The sequence below is a fragment of the Suncus etruscus genome, chromosome 1 (genome assembly GCF_024139225.1).
Source record: "Suncus etruscus isolate mSunEtr1 chromosome 1, mSunEtr1.pri.cur, whole genome shotgun sequence".
Taxonomy (NCBI): Eukaryota; Metazoa; Chordata; class Mammalia; order Eulipotyphla; family Soricidae; genus Suncus; species Suncus etruscus.
Window position 1 is genome coordinate 42,560,147 of NC_064848.1, and position 24,484 is coordinate 42,584,630.

The window sequence follows — 24,484 nt, forward strand, 5'->3', positions numbered from 1 at the left end:
TGATTTTTATGACAGCAACTTAAAAGTGAAATGATGAATTTAAAAACCATAAGCATTTGAAAATAAGTTAAGACTCATGATTCCTTTTAATTTACTAGCATTAAAATTGAGTTAATTGGGGCCGGATAAGTGGCGAAAGTAGTAGGGTGTTTGCCTTGCACGTACTAACCTAGGACAGGCCATGGTTTGATCCTCTGGTGTTCCATATGATCTGCCAAGCCAGGAGCGATTTCTGAGCTCATAGCAAGGAATAACCCCTGAGCAACACTGAGTGTGGCCCAAAAAAGCAAAAAAAAATTTTTTTTTGAGTTAATTGTTCTGATGCAGATGGTTTGATACGTTAAAAATATTGTTGGGATCGTTTTAAACATAACATTTCAGGACTGAAGAGTGTAGGTAGTACAAAGGTTAAGTCGTTTGATTTGCTGCAGCAGGCCCTAGCTAGTTCCCAAGTACCACTTATAGTTCCATGAGTACCACCAGGAGTGAGTGATTCCTGAGCAAAGAGTCAGGAGTAATTAAGCTTTGAACATTCTGGGAATGCCACCCTCCTACAAAAGCCTTAAAAAACAAAGGAAAAGCAACCTCCAAAACATGACAGTACTTTGTTTTGTTATTCTTCACTTACACATGAAGTATGGTTTTGGATATTTGGATATATTCTTACTAAACTAAATAAGAAGAAAAATTAATTTTCATATATACTTTATTATTTAATTTTAATAAAAATTGGTAACATAATATTATAAAAAATTCATAGACAAAACAATGAGCAGCTTTTTAATGTTGACTCCCCTGTTTTTAAATGGTTTTATATTTTAGAATTTTAAATGAACTTTAGAAAAAATACTCCTTTAAGTGATAAGCTTCTGATTTTATGATCATGATTCCTAAAGTTTCCAAGATCAATTGGAAATATTCATTTAAAAATTTTTGTAAGTGACATCAATTCACATCAATGCCAATAGCAAATGCTAAAAAATATCACATCTTTTATGCTTCTGCTATTAGAACATATTTATGGAATTTATATAAGATTCTGAATGCAAGCATATTCATAACTTCTCTTAATTCAAATGTATTAATCATATTAATAATTTTGTCCTTGACATGAGTTATTTATGTAAAATAAATGGATTTTACTTCAGAATTCAGTTTGTTCATACAGATCCTGGGATAGCTATAGCAACCTAACAAATTATAGATAATATTTATAAAGAAAGTAGGTCTCTTAAAACTTGGATGACCTATTATCTTATAAATATCCTAATACATATTTTTTCAATTACATACACACTTTGTACATATGGAAGTCTTGTTTTAAATACTTTAAGTTTCATATGTGTGTCTTCTGAAATCTTTGTTATCACTTAAAGAAAATGCGACTTGAGGTTTTAATAATCAGATCATTTTAGTAAGAATATGTATTTGCCTTGAAGTATACTCAGAATAAAATGAAGTTGCTTTTTATCACTATTTTTCAAAATTTCATCAGCTCTATCATTTCTAATTAGGGAGTATGTAAAATTTTCGTAAAAAATTTTTTGCTAAACCTCAAAGTGTAATGACCCAAGTCTACTTCTCAGTCAGCCCATATTCCTCTTTGTTTAATAGCCTATGGCATAAATTGAAGTTAATTATCAGGGCTGACAAGTAACTCTGTTTTCTGTCTGCTTGCAGAGTCTCTCCGAGGCAAAGATGGAGCTGAGAAGAAAAGATCAATCTCTGCGTCAGCTCAATAGACATCTAACCCAGCTGGAGCAGGACAAGCGTCGACTGGAGGAGAACATCCATGATGCAGAGAGTGCCCTCCGCATGGCAGCCAAGTGAGCATTTGGACCTTGGGGAGATCACTTAAAACAGACAAAAGATCAATTCTTACTTTCATGCTCCGGGTTTTAGCCCTGGATAATACAGTGTTAGAAAACAAAAGTACAGCTGTCTTTCTTTGAAATTCTCTGATATATCCTCAAAAAAAAAGAATACTCTTTACTCAACATACTAAATGTATATTTCATTGCAAAACCCCAGAGAAGTATAAATCTTGGAATAACCTCTAATTATGTATATTTGGGCTCTGATTTAGAGTTACATGTTTAAAATCATGTTTTCATTAATAGGTATGACTGGTTTAAAGTTTTGCATAATATCTTCCACCACATACTCCTCAATTCACTTCTGTACCACTGCCTTCAAAAATTTACTCTGTATATATTATAATACACTAATGTTTCAAATGAGATTTTTATGAATACTGTTAGCATATAATCAATTTGTTTATCATAGTATATTTATAAATGAAATAGAAACAATTATGGAAAAATTATTAATTTTCAGCCTAATTGATTCAATAGAAAAAATGATTTTCACAACTACATAAATGTGATTGGAAAAATATATATATTTAGCCAGGTAATCAAGATGACATATATTGTGAAGTTCAAATTGAACAGTTTTTCTGTACATTTTAATTTTTCCCATATCAAATTTCATAAAATGCTTTTAGATAGTCTCTTGTACAACTGTATGGCTTATTATTAACATAGTGTTTTCTAAATTTGGAATTTCTGGGTTACCAGGCAATTATATACATGTCAATTACAACATTTTTTTAAATATTAAGTTATAAACATGAAACAGCATGAAATAAGAACATTCTGTAAACTGAATCACAGGATGGGTGTTCTAGTATTCACAGCTTTTTCACTGAGCATGGGAAATTGCTCATATATAATGAAAAATGAATTTACAGAGGCCAAATATGTTTGAGTAGCCACCCATAGTTCTTTTAATTGTAAAATTGTTGTATGCCACAAACTCAAGTAGGTGATCATATGTAATAGCCATATTTTAAAAATAAATTTGATTTTCACAAAAGATAAGTTATTGAAGCACATATTTCTTTCTGTCTTCAATCCTATTCTATTAAAAGTTACAAAAATAAATGATTTTATGCTTAAATATATATATTTTCCTAAATAAGCTTTTTGTTGTCATTGTTTAGTCTTGGGTTCCTAATATTAAATGAATGAATTTACCATTAGTAACTTTTAATATATAGTGTTATTTAAAGTTCATGAAAGTCTGATATGAATAAAAATAGAAAATAAAACTTTCTGATTGATAATGTTTTTAAAACTTGTTTTTAATTCTGGAATTTGTTATGGCATGCTGTGTGACTATGGGCATATATACATTTATAACAAAAAGATAACTAATATGACATTTAGAAATAATAAGCATATGACATTAAATTATGACCATAATTTTTCTTCCAACTTTTAAATTCCTCATTAAGGCTAAGTACTAGATATAAGAAATTAGTAACTTTGCATATTGCTAGTCAAGGTCAGAGAGTTATTTTGCTTGTGTGTACAGAGAGTACAGGAAGAGTATAGGAAGGAAATGTTATTTTACATATTATGCAATTTATGATTTTTAGATGTCCTCTTTCACTATAAGCCAGAGAATAAAAATTTAGACTTTATAGTACATGTTAAATAAATGTATTTATAATTTCATTTTTCATTTCTATTTCACTCTTAACTCCCATGATAGTTAAGATTTTTCTCATTATGGCAGGATATATCTGAAAATAAGAAACAGTGGAAGTATACTGGTGAATATGGTTGTTTTTATTTTTAAAGTATAACTAACCCTCTTTTTATTAATAGTGATTTATATTAAAATATTTGTTACTGTAAAGTTATGTTTTCTTAACACCTAATTTCTTTGTTTTAGAGACAAAGAATGTGTTGCTAATCATATGAGAACAGTAGAAAATATGCTTCATAAGGTACTGTAGTTTTTCTTCAATATTTTTCAACTTAGATAGACATTATTTATATTGACACAGTATATAATCATTCTTTTCTATTAAGTGCAAGGTACTTTAATTCATTTTGTAGTTTTCTTTAAAACTAAAGATCTTAAAATTTGTATGTATAGTGCTGTTGCATAACTTTTCTTAGAATTCACTTTAATGTACTTGATAAGACTATGAAAATAGTGGTATCCCTAACCTATCATATAATTCAAACTGTTGCATTTGAATTATTAGTGATATTTACAATAGAATCAGAAGTCAGGGGTTACTCCTGTCTATGCTCTCAGAAATCACTCCTGGGGCCGGAGAGATAGCACAGCATCCTGGCTTGGATAATCATATGGGATGCTGGGGTGTGGGGTGTGGGAGGTTCGAACCGCGGTCCATCCTAGGCTATGTGCACAAGGCACTTACTACTTGTGTCACCGCTCCAGCCCCTAGCTTAGTTGACTTTTTATGCTACTTTTTCCATCTAATTGGTTTGCTCTAACTGAGATGTCAGTATTAAGGAATTTGGATACTTTCTGCTTTATGATTCCAGGATCTGTGATGAGATTACATGGCATTAGCTGTAGGAAGTGGATATACTACTGAGGCCCATCCCCATTCTGAGAAAATCCCTGAGTTTTCAGCCCCCCCCCCAAATTGATGTACCTATAATTTTCTTCAGTTTAGTATCTCTGCAGAGACTAATAGTGAAGCAGTAAAGTTGAACTATTGGCATGGAGGTGATGTGGAGCGTGAATGTGGCTGCTGGGGGTTTGGCAGTGTGTGGACGTGACCCACCCCATTTCCTAGGGCTCCCCAGAGTTTTAGAGTTTTCAATTGGACGATAGTATACCTGTGAATTTTTGCGGCTTGGCTTGTATCCTTTTGTGATTCTGTGAAGCTGTGGCTTCTGGCAGTATGTGAGAAGTCATTAAGTCTTACAGATCTCATGATGATAAAATCTTTGAGCATACTTTCTAAACATCATGCTATTTTTGATCTCTGTTTTTTTTATAACTAATATAATTAAGAAATGTGAGTTCTCATAATTTGCTCTTTTTTAATTAGAAGAGTTGCTATCTTAATATAAATATTATAAACCATGAACATGAGATATTTTCTATTTATTTACATATTATTTATTTGCATTATTGATTTTAGTGTAAAAATTTTGTATCATCTTGTTTAAATTTATTGATTAGTATTTTATTTCTTATAATCAAACCCAGGTAGGGAATGTATAAGGCAATCTTCGCATTGTATTATCTCTCCTGCTCCCTAAGCTTTTCTAATCGAATGTTAAATTATATGAAAATACAAGTTTAGGGGCCGGAGCAGTGGCAGAAGTGGTAGGGCGTCTGCCTTGCACTAACCTAGGATGGACCGCGGTTCAATCCCCTATGGTCCCCTAAGCCAAGAAGGATTTCTGAGTGCATAGCCAGGAGTAATCCTGAGCGTCACCGAGTGTGGCCCAAAGACCCCCCCCAAAATACAATTTTATTTCAAATTGATTTTTTTCATAAATGCCTTGCCAGAACTTCCATTATAATGCTGAATGAATTGATGTGAGGGTAAATGACAGTCTTTTGTTGTTTCTAACAGAGCTAAAGCCTCCAGTCTTGTATTAGTAAATGTGATATTACCTGGAGGATTTTATGCATATTCTCTTTCATATTGAGGGGCTTTCCTACTGTCCCTAGTTTTTAAATTTTACTTACCATCAAAGGGTATTGGATTTTTTAAAAGGATTTTTTTGTTCTTTTTTTTTTTTTTTTTTTTTTAATTTTTTCGGCCACACCTGTTTGATGCTCAGGGGTTACTCCTGGCTAAGCGCTCAGAAATCTCCCCTGGCTTGGGGGGACCATATGGGAAACTGGGGGATCAAACTGTGGTCTTTCCTTGGCTAGCGCTTGCAAGGCAGACACCTTACCTCTAGCGCCACCTCACCGGCCCCTGAAAAGGATTTTTATGACTCAATTATCACCTTTTTTTCAACTTCAATTCTATTGGTAATGGTGTATAAATTGATTTAAGTATGTTGAACTATTCTTATATCCCTGGTATGATTACCACTTGTATATGGTGTATAATTTTGAATATACTGTTGAAATTGCCTATTTTATAGATTGTTTTAGTTTTTCAGGGTCTATTGTCATATGCATTTTAGAATCAGATAGTCATCTGAAGAATAAGGCAACTAGAATTTGTATCTAAGTTAATTCTCTTATAAATTTATAATTCTCTTATCTTATTTAAACATTTTAAAATATAATCTGCCAACTTCTATCTTTTCATTGGCATTAGAGTTAATTTACATTTATGGAATTAGTAATAATGAAGTAATTTTGTTATTTTTCTTTAATTTTTTATTTTTAAGTATTATATCACCATAATAACTATCTCTTTCTTACATTAGATATATATTTTGGAATAAACATTATGTGTTTTGTTATAGTTAGTTATTTTTATTATTTTTGTTTGTTATTTAGTTTTGGATCACACCCAGCTGTACTCAGTGCTTCCTGCTGGCTCTGTGCGTAGGGATCACTGCTGGTAAACTTAGGGGATCATGTGAAGTACCTGAGATCAAACCCAGTTGGCTAAGTGCAAAGCAATCATCCTACCTGCTGTACTAACCCTTAAGCCCTCTTATTGTTCATTTTGGGAATTAAAAAGTTTTTTTATACATGACAATCTATTTTGAATTGATGTCACTTTAATTTCAATAATATATAAGATTTCAGCTACTATATAGTTCTAATCTCTCTTTCTCCCTTTTTCCATTTCTTTCTTTTAAAGTTTATTTAAACACCATGGTTTATAAAATTGTTCATAATTCAGTTGTTTTGGGTATTCAGTGTCCCATACCTCTACCACTGTTTCCAATACCCTCCCCATCTACCTCCTTGGCAAACACACTTTTTTTAAAATTTTATATTGCTTGTTACAACAAAATGGTAAAAAGAATTATAAAACAAATAGTGCAGTAAATGAAAATATATTCATTTGTAATCTTCACATGGGATTATTAAAGTCATTATCCAAAGATTTATTGAGATGTTTGATGCTAGTTGAGCCTCTGCTATGGTTTTTGCTTGAGCTTAGTTGGCTTCTATGCTATTTTCCCCTCTAAATTGATGTGCTCTAACAGGGTGGGTTGTCAATATTGTGGAATTTTGAGGTGTTTCATGGCTCCATATGCAGCCCCATGCTCCAGGAGCACCAGGATCTGTAAAACAGATGATTATTGGTCTGCCCCCTTCTGATTGGCCCCAGAGTTTTCAAACTAAAAATTATGTACTTGTGAGTTTCATCATCTTGACTTGGCATCTCTTCTGAGATTAATTTTGAGACTGTATTGTTCACATGGCTGTGGGATGTGGGTCTCATTTCTGTTGTTATTGTCAAAAATCTTGATTACCACATTTTTTTGTCTTGCTTTTTTGGGGAGGGCTATACCCAAGAGGGTCTCAGGGGTTACTCCTGGTTCTGCACTCAGAAATCTCTCCTGGCAGGTTACAGGGACCAGACAGGTTGCTGAGAATCAAATCAGACTTGGCCCGTACAGAGTCAGCCATATTCAAGGCAAATGTCCTACTTCTGTGCTTATCACTCAGGTCCCCACATTCTCTTTTTTATTTTGATGCTTTGGGGTTACACATTTGGTTGCTGTGCTGCATACTTTAATAGTGGTGCTCACCACTGTTTGTTTGCCATACTACCTAAGTTGCTAGATAGCTTGGTTGCTTGGATTTAGTTCTTGTACATTTTGATTTGTGTATTTATTGAGGTCACACAATTGGTTGTAATACTAGAATATTTATTTGTGGTGCTAACCAGGGGTTTAACTGTTTTTTTAAATGTCTTATTTTTGGAGATCACCTTTTTTTTTTTCTGGTGCTGGGAAATCCCAAATGACAGTACCACCCATTTTGTGCTCAGCTTGTGGATAGTGCTGGGTATAGAACTCATTGCTTTATGCCTGCAAGGTAAATATCTTTATCCAGTATGTGACATAATATAATTTAATAGTATTGTTTTGTGTGGTTGTAATTTAAATAATAGAATAAAAGAGGAGTCATAAATTAAAAATATATGACTAATAAGTTTTATATTTACCTATGCAGTAACTTTTACTGGTATTATTTATGTCTTAATGTGGATTTGAATCATCTAGTGCTCTTAGCATTTTTTCAACGACAGTTCTGATGTTATTAACATACACAGCTTTTGTTTATCTTGGAATTGTCCAACTTTGCCTTCATTTCTGAAGAGTAAGTTTTGCTAGATATAGACTTCTTAGTTGGCCATTTATTTTTCTTTCAGTATTTTGAGTATATCAACTTCAAAATTTTTATTTGGTTCTTTTTATAATTTCTATCTCTTTATATTTTCTATTTTAAAAGAAATTTTTCTCCTGGTTGCCTTTGTTTCTTTGCACATGGCTTTCTTTAACTCTAAGTTAAATTTTAATGTAAAATTTATTTAAATTTAAAGTTTAATTAAATTTAAATTTTAATTTGTTATTTTGTATAGAACTAATGACTTAGATTAATCACAGATAATTTCTGTTATAACATTATATTTGTTACGTATCTCTTTTATACTTTGTTGATAGAAAAGTAAATGTTTTGGTTCTTTAATGACTTTTGTTATCGAGTATTGTACTATTCAATTTTTATTTTATTTTAGGGTTTTGGGAGCCATAACCAGTGATTACTCAGGGCTTACTCCTAGCTCTATATTCAGGAACCATTTCTCAGGTTTGGAGACCACATGGGATGCTTGAGATTGAACCTGAGTTGGCCATGTGTAAGACAAGCCACTTGTACACTGTACTATCTATCTGGCCTAATTCTGCCATTTTAGAATTGATTATTTAAAATAACCAGTCAGGAATTGATTATTTAAAAGAAATGAAGAATATGTACAGTCATACCTTAGTTTTTTTATTTTATGGTAAAAGAGAACATACGATAGATACATTAAGGTTGTTTTTTCAGAGGGCTGGAGAGATAGCACGGTGGTAGGGCGTTTGCCTTGCAAACAACCAATGGTAGTTCGAATCCCGGCATCCCATATGGTCCCCCATGCCTGCAGTAGCAATTTCTGAGTGCGTAGCCAGGAGTAAACCAAAAAAGAAAAAAAAAAAGAATAATAAAGAATTTTTTCAGAATAAATTTAATTTGCATTTGACCTTGGTACATGGTATTAGCTGGAGGTCTGAGTTTGGTTTTTTTTGCAAGTGGCTGACCAGTTTTCCCAACACCACTTGTGGAAAAGGCTTTCCTTGCTCCATTTTTCATTTTTTGCCCCTTTATCAAAGATTAATTGATTGTATATCTGGGGAGCATTCTCTGAATACTCCAGTCTTTCCAGTGGTCTGAGGGTTTATTATTATTACAATACCACACTGTTTTAATGACTATTGCTTTGTAATACAATTTTAAGTTGGAAAAAGTGATGCCTCCCATATTCCTTTTCCCAAGGGTTGCTCTAGGTCAGTGATGGCTAACCTTTTTGAGCCCGAGTCCCCAACCTGCTGCACAATGCCCGGTTCTCCCAATGGCCAGCCTGGCCCTGTTGCCAGGTGAGCTGCAAAGCAGACACAGCACACTCACTTCCCGCTGTACCGTATATCTTTTTTTTTAAATTTTTTAAATTTATTTATTTATTTATTTTTTATTTTTTTATTTAAACACCTTGGTTACATACATGATTGTGTTTGGGTTTCAGTCATGTAAAGAACACCACTCATCACTAGTGCAACATTCCCATCACCAATGTCCCAAGTCTCCCTCCTCCCCATCCGACCCCCGCCTGTACTCTAGACAGGCTCTCCATTTCCCTCATACATTCTCATTATTAGGACAGTTCAAATGTAGTTATTTCTCTTACTAAACTCATCACTCTTTGTGGTTAGCTTCCTGAGATGAGCTGGAACTTCCAGCTCTTTTCTCTTTTGTGTCTGAAAATTATTATTGCAAGAATGTCTTTCATTTTTCTTAAAACCCATAGATGTTAGACATGCGTTTTTCTCTCTCTCTGACTTATTTTACTCAACATAATAGATTCCGTGTACTTCCATGTATAGGAAAATTTCATGACTTCATCTCTCCTGACAGCTGCATAATATTCCATTGTGTATATGTACCACAGTTTCTTTAGCCATTCGTCTGTTGAAAGGCATCTTGGTTGTTTCCAGAGTCTTGCTATGGTAAATAGTGCTGCAATGAATATAGGTGTAAGGAAGGGGTTTTTGTATTGTATTTTTGTGTTCCTAGGATATATTCCTAGGAGTGGTATAGCTGGATCGTATGGGAGCTCGATTTCCAGTTTTTGGAGGAATCTCCATATTGCTTTCCATAAAGGTTGAACTAGACGGCATTCCCACCAGCAGTGGATAAGAGTCCTTTCTCTCCACATCCCCGCCAACACTGTTTATTCTCGTTCTTTGTGATGTGTGCCATTCTCTGTGGTGTGAGGTGGTATCTCATTGTTGTTTTGATTTGCATTTCTCTGATGATTAGTGATGTGGAGCATTTTTTCATGTGTCTTTTGGCCATTTGTATTTCTTCTTTGTCAAAGTGTCTGTTCATTTCTTCTCCCCATTTTTTGATGGGATTAGATTTTTTTTTCTTGTAAAGTTCTGTCAGTGCCTTGTATATTTTGGAGATTAGCCCCTTATCTGATGGGTATTGGGTGAATAGTTTCTCCCACTCAGTGGGTGGCTCTTGTATCTTGGGCACTATTTCCTTTGAGGTGCAGAAGCTTCTCAGCTTAATATATTCCCATCTGTTAATCTCTGCTTTCACTTGCTTGGAGAGTGCAGTTTCCTCCTTGAATATGCCTGTAATGTCCTGGAGTGTTTTGCCCATGTGTTGTTCTATATATATTATGGTTTTGGGTCTGATATCGAGGTCTTTAATCCTTTTGGATTTTACATTCGTACATGATTTTAGCTGGGGGTCTAAGTTCAATTTTTTGCAAGTGGCTATCCAGTTGTGCCAACACCACTTGTTGAAGAGGCTTTCCCTGCTCCATTTAGGATTTCCTGCTCTTTTATCAAAAATTGCAGACCCCTTCCCATGTGCCAGCTGCAAGGCCTTTGCATGCCACCGCTGGCTGGCATGCGTGCCATAGGTTCGCCATCGAGGCTCTAAGTATTCTTGGATGTTTATTGTTCCAGATGAATTTCAGGAGTGTTTGATCCACATCTTTGAAGAATGATATGGGTATCCTTAGAGGGATTGAATTAAATCTGGCCTTGGGTAGTATTGCCATTTTAATTATGTTAACCATTCCAGTTCATGAGCAGGGTATATGTCTCCATTTCTACCTATCCTCTTTTATTTCTTGAAGCAGGGCTTTGTAGTTTTCTTTGTATTAGTCCTTCACATCTTTAGTTAAGTTGATTCCAAGGTATTTGAGTTTGTGTGGCACGAATATAAATGGGATATTTTTGATACCCATTTCTTCTCTATCATTATTGGTGTATAAGAAGGGCATTGATTTTTGTGTGTTAATTTTGTAGCTTGCCACTTTTCTATATGAATCTACTGTTTCTAGAAAGTTTTTGGTAGAGTCTTTAGGGTTTTCTAAGTTTAGTATTATGTCATCTGCAAACAGTGAGAGCTTGACTTCTTCCTCTCCTATCTGGATGCCCTTAATATCTTTTTCTTGCCTAATTGCTATGAGAAGAACTTCCAGTACTATGTTGAATAGTAGTGGTGGAGAGGGAAGCCTTGTCTTATACTGGATTTTAAAGGAAAAGTTTTCAGTTTATCTCTATTGAAAATAATATTTGCCATTGGCTTGTGGTAGATGGCCTCTACTATATTGAGGAAAGTTCCTTCTATTACCATCTTAATGAGAGTTTTTATCAAGAATGGGTGTTGGACATTATCAAATGTTTTCTCTGCATCTATTGATATGATTATATCGTTTTTATTTTTCTTTTAGTTGATATGGTGTATTATATTGATTGATTTACGTATATTAAACCATCCTTGCTTCCTGGAATGAAACATACTTGGTCGTGGTGAATAACCTTCTTGATGAAGCATTGGATCCTGTTTGCCAGAATTTTGTTGAGGATCTTTGCATCTGTGTTCATCAAAGATGTTGGTCTGTAATTTTCTTGTTTTGCAGCATCTCTGCCTGGTTTTGGTATCAAGGTGATGTTAGTTTCATGAAAACTGTTTGGGGTTGTTCCTGATTCTTCAAGTTCATGAAAGAACCTGAAGAGGATTGGTAGAAGTTCCTCTTGAAACGTTTGAAAGATTTTGTTAGACATTCTTGCAATAATAATTTTCAGACACAAAAGAGAAGAGAGCTGGAAGTTACAGCTCACCTCATGAAGCTCACTGCAAACAGGGATGAGTTTAGTTAGAGAAATAACTACGTTTTGAACTATCCTAATAATGAGAATGTACGAGGGAAATAGAAAGCCTGTTAAAGTACAGGCGGGGGTTGGATGGAGAGGAGGGAAATTTGGGACATTGGTGATGGGAATGTTGCACTGGTGATGAGTGGTGTTCTTTACATGACTGAAAACCAAACACAAGCATGTATGTAATAAAGTTGGTTAAATAAAAAAAATAAAAAAATAATATTAAAAAAAAGAATTTGTTAGTGAATCTATCTGGTCCTGGGCTTTTGTTTTTGGAAAGACTCTTGATGACTGTTTTAATTTCCTCAGTAGTGATGTGTCTGTTTAGATATGCAAGGTCATCCTCGTTTAACCATGGAAGATTATAAGAGTCCAAGAATTTATCCATTTCCTCCAGGTTTTCATGTTTCATGGCATAGAGTTTCTCAAAGTAGTCTCTGATTATCCTTCGAATCTCTGCAGTGTCTGTGGTGATCTCCCCATTTTCATTCCTAATCCAGTGTATTAGATTTCTCTCTCTCTCCGTTTCTTTGAGTTTTGCTAGTGGTTTAAGGATCATGTTTATTTTTTCAAGGAACCAAATTTTGCTTTTGTTGATCTTTCAAATTGTTTTTTGGATTTCCATCTCATTGATTTCTGCTCTAAGCTTTGTTATTTCCTTCTGCCTACATATTTTTGGTTCCTTTTGTTGGACATTTTCTAGTTCTAAAAGCTGTGTAATTAAGCTTTTTACATAGGCCCCTTCTTCCTTTCTGATGTGTGCTTGCTTGCAAGGCTATATTTTTTCCTCTTAGTACTTAGTACTTAGTACTTTTGTTGTATCCCATAAATTCTGACAATTTGTTTCTTCATTGTCATTTGTTTCCAGTGATTTTTGATTTCCTTTTTGATTTCATCTTTGACCCACTTGTTCAGTAATGAACCGTTTAGTTTAGTTTCCATGTGTTAAACTTATTTTTCTGTGGTTCTTTGTAGTTCACATCTAATTTCAGTGCCCTGTGGTCAGTGAAGGTAGTTTGTACAATTTCTATCCTCTTGACTTTATGGAGATATATTTTATGGGCCAGCATGTGATCTTTTCTGGAGAAGACCCATCTGCATTGGAGAAGAATGTGTATCCAGCTTTCTGGGGATGGAGTGCCCTATATATATCTACTAGTCCACTTTCTTCTATTTCTCTTTTCAGAGGTAATATATTCTTGTAGGGTTTCAACCTGATTGACCTATCAAGGGGTATCACGGCAGTGTTGAGATCTCCCACTATTATTGTGCTGATATTGATATCTTCTTTCAGGCTTGTCAAAAGTTGTATTAAATAGTTTGCAGGTCCATCATTGGGTGCATATATGTTTAGCAGTGTGATTCCTTTTTTTATACAAATCCTTTGATTAGTACAAAATGACCATCTTTGTCCCTTATAACTTTTCTGAGTCTAAAGTTCATCTGATACTAATATCTCCACTCCAGCTTTTTTAAGGGTATTATTTGCTTGGATGATTTTCCTCCAGCCTTTGATTTTGAGTCTATGCTTGTTTTGATTATTCAGATGTATTTCTTGTAGGCAGCAAAATGTTGGATTTATAGTTTTCTGACCCTTTTTGCCACTCTGTGTCTCTTATAATTGTCATGGGATTTACTGTCATCTTTGTGTAGAAGTTTGGTGTATCTGTTTGTCTTTCTTTTTGTTTGTTTGTTTTTTTGGGTCACACCCGGCGTTGCTCAGGGGTTACTCCTGGCTGTCTGCTCAGAAATAACTCCTGCCAGGCACGGGGGACCATATGGGACACTGGGATTCGTACCAACCACCTTTGGTCCTGGATCGGCTGCTTGCAAGGCAAACGCTGCTGTGCTATCTCTCCTGGCCCATGATCATTTGTTTTGAGTTTTTTTCCAATCTCTTCTGCTGTATGGAGTTATTATGCGTCTCATCTTTCAGCTCACTAATTCTGTCTTCAGCTGCTGTTACTCTATTGGAGAGGTTTTCCATAGAGTTTTTCATTTCCTCTACTGTGTTTTTTAGTCCTGTTATTTCAGTGTAGAGCTTTCTGATTTCTATATTTGTGGTCTGTTCAGATTGATCTATGCTTTCTTGAATTCTACGAACACCCTCCATATTTCTATTCTAAACTTTTCATCTGATAGGTTAATTAGGTGGTTGGCATTTTTTTGGTCATCAGAGCTACCATCTTCATTCTCTATGCATGCTGTTGTCCTGTGTTGTTTCCCAATTGCCACACTTGAAGTGTGATTCTTACTTCGTGTTGTGATTGGGTTCATCTTCTATAAGAAGTGCGTGGCCACAGAGCAAAATGGAGTGGCTGCACTCTTTTGTTGTTGTTGTTGTGTTCTTTGATTGTCATCGGGGATCAGGAAATAGCCCCAGATGTCACTTTTTAGCCCCTGTACCCCAAAGCCAGGCAGGAGTAGCCACCGTCCTTGTGGGTGGAGGCATGCCTATTGAGGTTAGGCCCTTGAGAGCTGATTTTGCTGTGTTCTTCTTTGATTGTCACTGGGGATCAGGAAGTCAACCCTTGAAACTTTTAAAGATTTCTTGTGTCCTATAAGTTTGGGATATTACTAAAACATTTTTCTGTGTATGAACATTGTATACTACCAATTAAAATACTTCTGAATTTAATAATGAGTTATTGAGTTATGTTATATTCTTTTTCAGTAAACTTTCTTTCTTAAAATAAATAATTTTAAATTGCTTTGATTTTTTCATGACCTTTCTTTCTTTCTTTCTTTCTTTCTTTCTTTCTTTCTTTCTTTTTTTTTTTCTTTCTTCTTTCTTTCTTTCTTTCTTTTTCTTCTTTCTTTTCTTTTTCTTCTTTCTTCTTTTCTTCTTTCTTTCTTCTTCTTTCTTTTTCTTTCTTTCTTTCTTTCTTTTCTTTCTTTCTTTCTTTCTTTCTTTCTTTCTTTCTTTCTTTTCTTTCTTTCTTTCTTTCTTTCTTTCTTCTCTCTCTTCTCCTTCTCTTTCTTTCTTCTTTCTTTCCTTTCCTTCTTTCTTTCTTTTCCTTTCTTTCCTTTCTTTCTTTCTTTCTTTCTTTCTTTCTTTCTTTCTTTCTTTCTTTCTCTTCTTTCTTTCTTCTTCCTTCCTTCCTTCCTTCCTTCCTTCCTTCCTTCCTTCCTTCCCTTCCTTTCCCTTCCCTTCCCTTCCTTCCTTTCCCTTCCCTTCCTTTCCTTTCCCTTCCTTTCCTTTCCTTTCCTTTTCCTCCCTCCCTCCCTCCCTCCCTCCCTCCCTCCCTCCCTCCCTCCCTCCCTTCCTTCCTTCCTTCCTTCCTTCCTTCCTTCCTTCCTTCCTTCCTTCCTTCCTTCCTTCCTCCTTCCTTCCTTCCTTCCTTCCTTCCTTCCTTCCTTCCTTCCTTCCTTCCTTCCTTCCTCTTTCTGCTTTTTGGACCACATCCGGTGATGCTCAGGGTTACTCATGACTATATATGCTCAGAAATCACTCCTGGCTTGGGGGATCATATGGGATGCCAGGGGATGGACCCACGGTTTGTCCTAGGTTAGCTGTGTTCAAGGCAAACACCCTACTGCTTATGCCACCACTCTGGCCCCTTCAGTAAATTTTTTTAAAAGATAAAGCAAAAGGCCCTTAAATGTAAAGAGTCAAGAACAGTGTAACCTTTTTACATTTTAGAATGGCACTTGTTCTGCATATAGACAGACAAGTAGATGTAAACAAGGCTGTAATAGACTTTTCTAGGTTTTTGATTATTCTACTCTGAGCATCTTAGCACATGAATGCACAGACAGGTTGTTGAAGACCCACATTTTTGGAGACTTTGCATCTATAAAGTTTTGCCTTTTAGGTTGAAATGAAACTGGGATATAAGTTGAATGTTACAGCAGTTTGGTTGATACCCTTCTGGTTTCTTTTCTATAGTTAAATCACTTAAATGTTAAATCTCACAGTATTTATTATAAACAGTTGAGTTTTATAAATTCTTTTTGAATGTATTTTATATTCATGAATTGTATTCTCTTTGAGGAAACTTTTGGTAAGTAGGTTGATAAATAGGTAGGTAGATACATAGGTACAGATAAGTTATATATATGTTTATAAATAATTATATGCAATATGTAGTTATATATATGTGTATATGCATAAGTTATATATATGTTTATAAATAATTATATGCATATACATAGTTTGTTAATTCAAATTCCTTCCTTTCTCTCTATCTCAACGTTTTTCCAGAATAACTTGGTAAATATGTACTCATATCGTATAGTTCCAAATCCATTTAGAATAGTTATATATTTATGATTAATACTTAGAAGACCTAGGAATGTTTGGAGCTTTCTTAGAAAAAGATTCATACATAAATGTGAACCTGATGTATGAGGAAAGATGGAGAATTAACATGTGCAAGGGATGGAATTAGATGGATACCTTAGTTCAGCATTGAGTGCTAAGTTTGAGGCCTACTAAGACACATGGAAACCAGGTCATGGAAGACCTTTTTTTTTAAATAAATATTTTTTATTTAAAGCATGGTGATTTACAGTTATTAATAGTTAAGCTTTACACATACAATGTCTCAGCATCAAACCAACCAGTGTCAACCACCCTCCACCCATATGCTTGTGTTAGTGGCAATGGGGAATAAATTAGGGTCAAAGCAGGAGGTCTTGTGATCATATTTTCTCATTGAATTTTGGCTTAGAAAGTTGATTTGTAGACCACTTTCAATTAGTAGTGAAACTGAACATTTAAAACTATGAATCTGTAATGTTGGTAAGAGCTGGTAATGGTTTGAAACAAGGGAGTGATGGTGAGTGGTATCAGAAGAAAGAATGTGAAATATTTTTAGTTAAACAGGGATGAAAAAGGTAGGGGATGATTATTTTCAGAACAAGGCAGTAGAATTAAATGTTGTTTAGAATACAAAAAATGGAAAAAACTTAATTTTTATGATGAATGAGTTTGTTTTGAAATAAACAAATTAAAGAGAACTTGGAGAGATTATCAGGCAAAGTGAATCTAAACCTTATTACAAAAATCATCTAATGATAAAAATTTGAAATTAATATAATGCTCTCTGGAAAGAAGAAAAGTGGCCTAGCAATTGACAGGAGAAACAAGACATTATAAATAAATGGGAGGCTAGAAAATGTTTTTTTTTTTGAGATTAATTATGCAACTTGAAGTCCTTGAGGGATGAAATTCTGTCTCCTTAATTTTTATGTCTTCAACATCTATCACAGTGCATGGTACCCAGTAGGCAATTAATGAAAGTTTGTTGAAGGATAAAACTTTTGCTATCATCTCTAAATATGAGTAAGCCATCACAAAATTCCAGTGAAATCCAGTGAAATTATTACTGTGATTTTATTCTGTGATAATATTACTTTCATTTATTCAATTTTAAAAAATAGAATTCAGTTTTAATAATTGTTAAGAAAGAGTATTTAATAACAAATTTTTAGATAATAAGATGCTGAACTCATGAAATAGAAAAATTGTTACTTTGATTAAGTTGTGAATAGAATTAAGTAATTTGACAGTTGAAAACATTACATAGACAAGTTCTTAAATGTAATTTTATATTCATATCTTGAAATATGTAAATAGGATATATGTCTTATTTTTAATTTTCCATGCACTTAAAAGTAATATAAACTATATAAACTTTAATTAGTGTAATTGACTATTTTAAAAGTTGAAGCATAATCTTTTGCTGCTAAATTCTCAGTGCATAATGATTCATTAATGACTCTCAGTGATATTTATGATCTTTGAACTCTTCTTCGTTCTTACTTTCTTGATCCTGATTCCAAAGATCATCTGAACAGGACATACAGGTGTTAGCACAGCTGGCTTGCTGAGGACAGCTCTGTCCATATAGCTGTCTTGTGTGTCATCATTCATATTGTTCAGTATCATTGTAACCCAGCCAAGCTAAAAATGGTACTCCAGCTCAAGAGGGATTTAAAAGCCTTGAAAAACTGAAGATAAGACATTTGAGAATATCATTTATACATACTTGTTGTTAAACAGGCATTTATACTCTAATTTACTCTAGGAAAAACAGTATTTCTGTGTGGAGAATTAGCAATTTATAAGTACACTTAGCTGTTCTCAAATATGGATTTTGTGCTTGTTTAAATAGCTTCAAGGTCACAATGATGTTTTTGTTGAATACATTGTATGGTACGTAGCCAACATCACAGATTTATATGCTATCTAGTATCTGTACAAGGTACTCTGCTTTACATCACCTTCTTATACAGTTTGATGATGTAAGACATCAATTTTTAAAAAATTTACTTAACTGAGGTTTAGCCATCCTGATAACTTTTTAAAAAGATATTATTTTGTTGTTTCATATTAAATATGGGGCGATTTGTGACTGGTGGATTTTTCCCTCTTATTTGGTGACAGAGGGAATTATGATTCTGCTTCAGAGTTTTAGGTTAACTTAAATAAGCTGTCCTTGAAAGAAGACTATATTTTTATATTTTCTTCTTTTACTGATGTAGAAACACATCAGTATGAGTTTCTTTGATGCTACATACCATCAAAGGACTTATTATTATTGACAGAATGCAATTGCCCCTTTCAGTAGGTGTGGAACACAACAGAGTTTTTGCATAGATCTTGGGCATCATAGTCTGAACTCTTTCATGTGACTTTGTGACTGTTGTATAAAGATGATTGTAGGAAAAAGAAAGATGATTGTAGAAAAGCTAATGTATCTCAGGATTTGTGGGCAGGAAAAGTAAATGAAAGAGAATGTGCAAGTTCAACGAGCTATTGAGAAAAATAAGGACATATTAATAATTATCAACATTAATATTCATAAAATTACATATTTTTGTTAAGATTTACAGATGAGAAGTAGAGAAAATGGAAAAAGTGTTTTTTATATAGGAAAACAGAAGAAATACCAAAGTCTCAAGCAATTTAATTAACTGCTTATTATAGATATTAAAAGACATTATTTGGTGCTAAGAGAATGCGAATCAATATCCAATATCAGAGATGGCTATAGGTGTTTTAAAAGGTGAGGGGAAGTGTCAAGTGAGGAAGTTTGGATAGCACTTTGAGAAGTATTATGTACTTTTAGAAATACTAGAGGTATTAGTAATAATAGAAGTAACTGTCATTCTCCATTTTATGAAAATTAAAGAAAAGCAAAATATCTATTTAAATATAACCAGTTTGTAAATGTCACATCGATAGAATTTAATTTTTACTTCTATAATTAAGCATATTAAATTCTGAAATTGTGTATCATTTTTAGTATTCTCGGTGAATCATACCTTGTAGATTGTCTGAATTTACTCTATTTGTTTAACCAAAATATTTGTAGATTACCTGTTGATTTTGTACCATAAAAACTGAAATGTAGTTAAGTTGTATACTAGACTATATGAAACTGAAAACACATATATGAAACTGAAAAACATATTACCTAATATACTTTATGAAAAAACCTGGAAAAAAATAAGCAACCACAGGTATCTATGAGATTGAATCCTATGCTAGTGATTTAAAATGAACTCACTAGGAATTGTTCATATATTCTGGTGAGAGGCAATTGTTAAAAATATATAGCACCGGGGCCGGAGAGATAGCACAGCGGCGTTTGCCTTGCAAGCAGCCCACCCAGGACCTAAGGTGGTTGGTTCGAATCCCGGTGTCCCATATGGTCCCCATGCCTGCCAGGAGCCATTTCTGAGCAGATAGCCAGGAGTAACCCCTGAGCTCCGCTGGCTGTGGCACAAAAACCCAAAAAACCAAAACAAAAAACTTTAAAAAATAAAAAAATAGATAGTACCTTGGTTGTAACTCTGGTAAATTACATGTCTTGTATATATGAGGTCCTGGGTTTCATAGCTAGCTCCCCATGACCCCCAGAGTAAGTTTGGGTGTACAGTAGCATCTGCCCTCCCCTGTTGCATTGGTGTGGCCCATATTAAAATAATATAGATGTTGGTAAATGTTGTCTTTCTTTTTATACCTCTACGGCATGCAGTCTGTGGTTAACATTTTCTGTGAAGACCAGCTGGACAATATTTTAAGTTTTGAATATCCCATATGGTCTGTATTCCAGTCTTTCAGTTTGTCATTCTGTCAAGAAACCAGCAAATGATTGTGTATGACTATGTTACAATAAAACTTTATTTGCAAGAAACAATGGTGGGATGGATATAATACTCAGCTGTAGTGTGCCAACTCAGTACTATATTCTAGTGAATCTATTGAAAATATTGTGGAGGCTGCTCTAGTGAAGATGAAAAATAAATAAGAATAAAGAGACTAGAAAAAGTACTAAGGAATCAATGGAAAGGACCAAAGAGATGACTTAATGAATGGCTGACTTCCTACTTTCTGTGACCTGGTTTGATATCTAGCCATGTGCCTTCTTCCACCCCTAGTTCTCCTCTTGCACAGAGCAGGAGTAGCCCCCAAGTATTGCTTGGTGTTCCATCCTATCAAAAAAAAAATAATGGAAATCTATGCAAATTGAAGGAAGGACGGAAGCAATAGATAAATCTGTGTTCAGTAAATCTGAACATAGAATGGGTCTATTGCAGTATTTAATGGGGCATCTTTGGTAAGAATGCTTATTTTTATTATTGAATCATTAAAGTCATAAAAGATTGGAGAAAATAAAATTTTAGCCCTATACTGCAGCTCCAGGCCCAAAAAGTAATGTCTGTAGGACTAGATCAGGTAGGTATCTTTCCAAATGTTCTGTGGTCTATGAGCTCTGCTGGCCCCTTTAAGAAAAAGTTTATGGAATTTAGAACTATGATATAAAGGACTAATATCAGTTACTTTTCCTAGATATTCAAGTACCAGACCTTGTTTACCTCTTTTTATGGGTCTTAAATATTAAATTTAAGTATATGTGAATTTTTATCTACAACCCTTATGTTTTCCTTGATATCCTTTTGGTAAGAAGAAAGTTATTGACAGTTCATAAGCTTTTTTATTTGTTTGTTTTAACATTAGTTCTAGAGAGACTTACAGATGTTCATGGTTTAGACTCACATTTTGAGCACTGAATTGTATTTTCTAAAAATGACTAGTGGGGTCAGAGAGATAGCATGGAGTTAGGGCATTTGCCTTGCACGCAGAAGAATGGTGGTGGTTTGAATCCTGGCATCCCATATGGTCCCTCGAGCCTTCCAGGAGTGATTGAGCATAGAGCCAAGAGTAACCCCTGAGCGCAGCTGGGTGTGACCCAAAAATCAAATAAATAAATAAATAAATAAAATAAAAATGACTAGTTTAGTTTCATAGTTGATATTTCTAGCATAAATATCTATCGTGGTGTAGGGTAGGAATATAGAAAATTGAAGAGCAATTTAGTCAGATTAGTGGGTTATAAATACAGGGTAATCAGAAGAAAAGGTTTAAATAGTAAAAAAATAAAGGGTTATACTTAAATCTAGAACTTGACTGTTGTACAAAAATAAACACATTTCGTAACTTTTAACATTTTAGAAAGTTTTTATTCCCCATGCATCTCATTTTTCTTGTTCTTTATGGCACGCCTATTGAAATATCTTTTTCCTGAATGGATGTAATAATAAGGGAAAAATTAAAGTACTCTTCTTACTAACAAATGAATAAAGTAGATATGCCTCATGGAAATATGTATTTTAATTATATAAAGTTATATGTGAATATCATTTGACTATTATATTAATATTGTGAAATTATATAAAATTTATTATATGTTAAAATGAATTATTAAGCCATTTTGATATAGAAAAACATTTTATTTATTATATTTATAATTATTGCTCAAATAAAGATAATTATTTAATTAACTAATTAATATAAAGAGTTAATGTTATTTATTTATAAAGATAAATTATTGTGAAAAGGATACATATAAAGTCCTAGATGAGCGATATACAGAACTAAATACTAATTTTTGAAGTCATAACTTAAGGTTAATTACATATTATAATTTAGTCTATAGAAAAATGATTATGGTTATTTAAATCTTGTGTGTTTTTTATTCTTTCTTTTAGAAAATATATATTACTAATGGGGCTGGCGCAGTGGCGCTAGAGGTAAGGTGTCTGCCTTGCCAGCGCTAGCCTAGGATGGACTGTGGTTTGATCCCCCGGAGTCCCATGGTCCCCCAAGCCAGAAGCGACTTCTGAGCACATAGCCAGGAGTAACCGCTGAGCATTATCGGGTGTGACCAAAAAACCAAATATATATATATATATATATATATATATATATATATATTACTATTATAAAATTAGTACTTAAGATATTGTTACTTTTTGACCAAAAAGCTATTTCCTTTAGGTTCTCATTTTCAAAATGATGTTTTATCTAAGGAGTAAAAAAATTTCTCATTTCTCTTTTCTGACTTTACTTTGTTCTCAGTCTGCTGGACTCTTTAATGAGCAAATTTAATGCAATAAGGTGAGACTATTCTCACTGTACTGTATTGAATCTTTTCATTGCTTATCTCTGTTCACATCCTGAAATTCAACTTATCCTTGCATTATTTCTAAATATTTTCTCCCTCTCAACCTTTATTATTTTTTTTGGTCATATTTTCTTCCTGTTTCTTTGCTTTGCTGTTACATTTTTTACTAGACTTTTCACTTCTTTTATTTTCTCAGCTTGCTATTTTAACTCCCTTTAAAATAATTACCCATTAAAATAATTCCTTGACATTCTTTTTCAAGAATTAAAAGTATTGTTTTCTAGATATATTTGTAGAATATATTAAATGCCTACTCTCATCTCAGAGTCTTCATTTATGTTTAGAGGACAAATAACTCTTATATTTTAGTAGGAATATTTGATATTCATTTTATCTTGAATCACTTGAGCATAGTCAACATCCAACAGATAATTTGAAATTAAATAAAAGTATTAACTCTGCATATTACTCCAGTAATATTATGACATATATTATTAGATCTAGCAAAAATAACATTTAATTTTTTCATCTACTATAAAAATTTCATTTGATAACATAGTGCTATATTTAGAATATTAATTTTACATGTAATAGTTTTAAATACCAAGTGCTCCAGCTTAATATTGTTTTAATTTTTTTAAAGGAATATGAAAGGTGATGTTTCACAGACCTCTAGTGCTTGAATTGGTTTGTGGATTTTCTATATTTCTTTAGTACCCCAACCCCCACTTTTTGCCAGTATTAGCAATCTGCTTTTGTACTTTGACATCCAGGATTTCCCTAGTGAGTTTTGTCACAGAAAAAAGAGAATCATCAATATCGCAGTTAAACTTGACTTTCAAAGCTAATAGTATCTCATTTGGGGGCTCAAATTTAATAAATTTTCTTTGATTCTGGGTTAGTTTTTAAACATCAAACAATGAATTGGCCAGGGTACAGTAAAATATTTAGATCTATTGACTATGGTTCAGAAGGGTAGAAGGCAAAACACTAGTGGTTTGATGTTGATAAATTCTCAGTACCTTAATCCACATTAATGTTTTCTTTTATCTGAGTGTGCATTGGTGAAAAAAAAAAGGCAAGAGAAAGTATTCACACAAGTACATGTAAAACTTAAAGCAAGTGTAATTGTGAAATATGATATATTTTTGGTTCCATTAGTTTACCATTCTCAGTAAACTGAAGATTGGAGAATACTTGTGATAGATAGTAGCATTATGAATTGGGATTCCACTATGCACATACTTTCATTTTATAATATTACATCACAATATGGCAATACTTTGACGTCTACTTATTGATCAAAATTCTTCAATTTATTTGGATAATTTTTATGTTTCATATATTTGAAAATAGATATGAGCAATTAAAGATATAATTTTGGTTAATTAAAAAAAAACATCTCTAGTATTATCTTTCATTAATAAAATAAGTCATTCAAAAATTTTATAAGCTACCCAAATTGAATAAAAATTAAGTTTTCTATATTAATGACAATTTATATTTGAAGTTGCTCAGATAACTAAAGATATAAATGCATTTATTTGTGCAATTAGATTTACTTCTCTCCATATATGATCTTTTCTTTCTCACAAAAATACTTTTTTATAACATTATGTTTAATATGATTTATCAAAGATATAGTACAAAGAGGTTATAATACCTTATATGCAAGGACTTGTTTAAAAGTAGCACAGCATATTAAAATTATTATCATTAAGCTATATGATTAAAATGAGATTACAGTGATTTAAAAGAAAATGAAATTAAGAAATTTTAAAGATATTTTAAGTGTAAAATAAAAAATAACTAATTTTAGCATTTTCTTCTATTTATATTATACAGTAACTATTTTCATAT

General features: G+C 33.3%; 1 protein-coding gene across 2 annotated transcripts in view; it reads left to right on the top strand.

Annotated features, from left to right (window-relative positions):
• CCDC171 (coiled-coil domain containing 171) overlaps positions 1-24,484 on the top strand; it is a 335,855-nt gene that overhangs the window by 205,436 nt on the left and 105,935 nt on the right. For both annotated transcript variants that reach the window (XM_049769310.1, XM_049769319.1), the window contains exons 21-22: positions 1,681-1,826; positions 3,742-3,796. In XM_049769310.1, the coding sequence (XP_049625267.1) occupies positions 1,681-1,826; positions 3,742-3,796 (201 nt within the window). The remainder of the gene's footprint in view (positions 1-1,680; positions 1,827-3,741; positions 3,797-24,484) is intronic.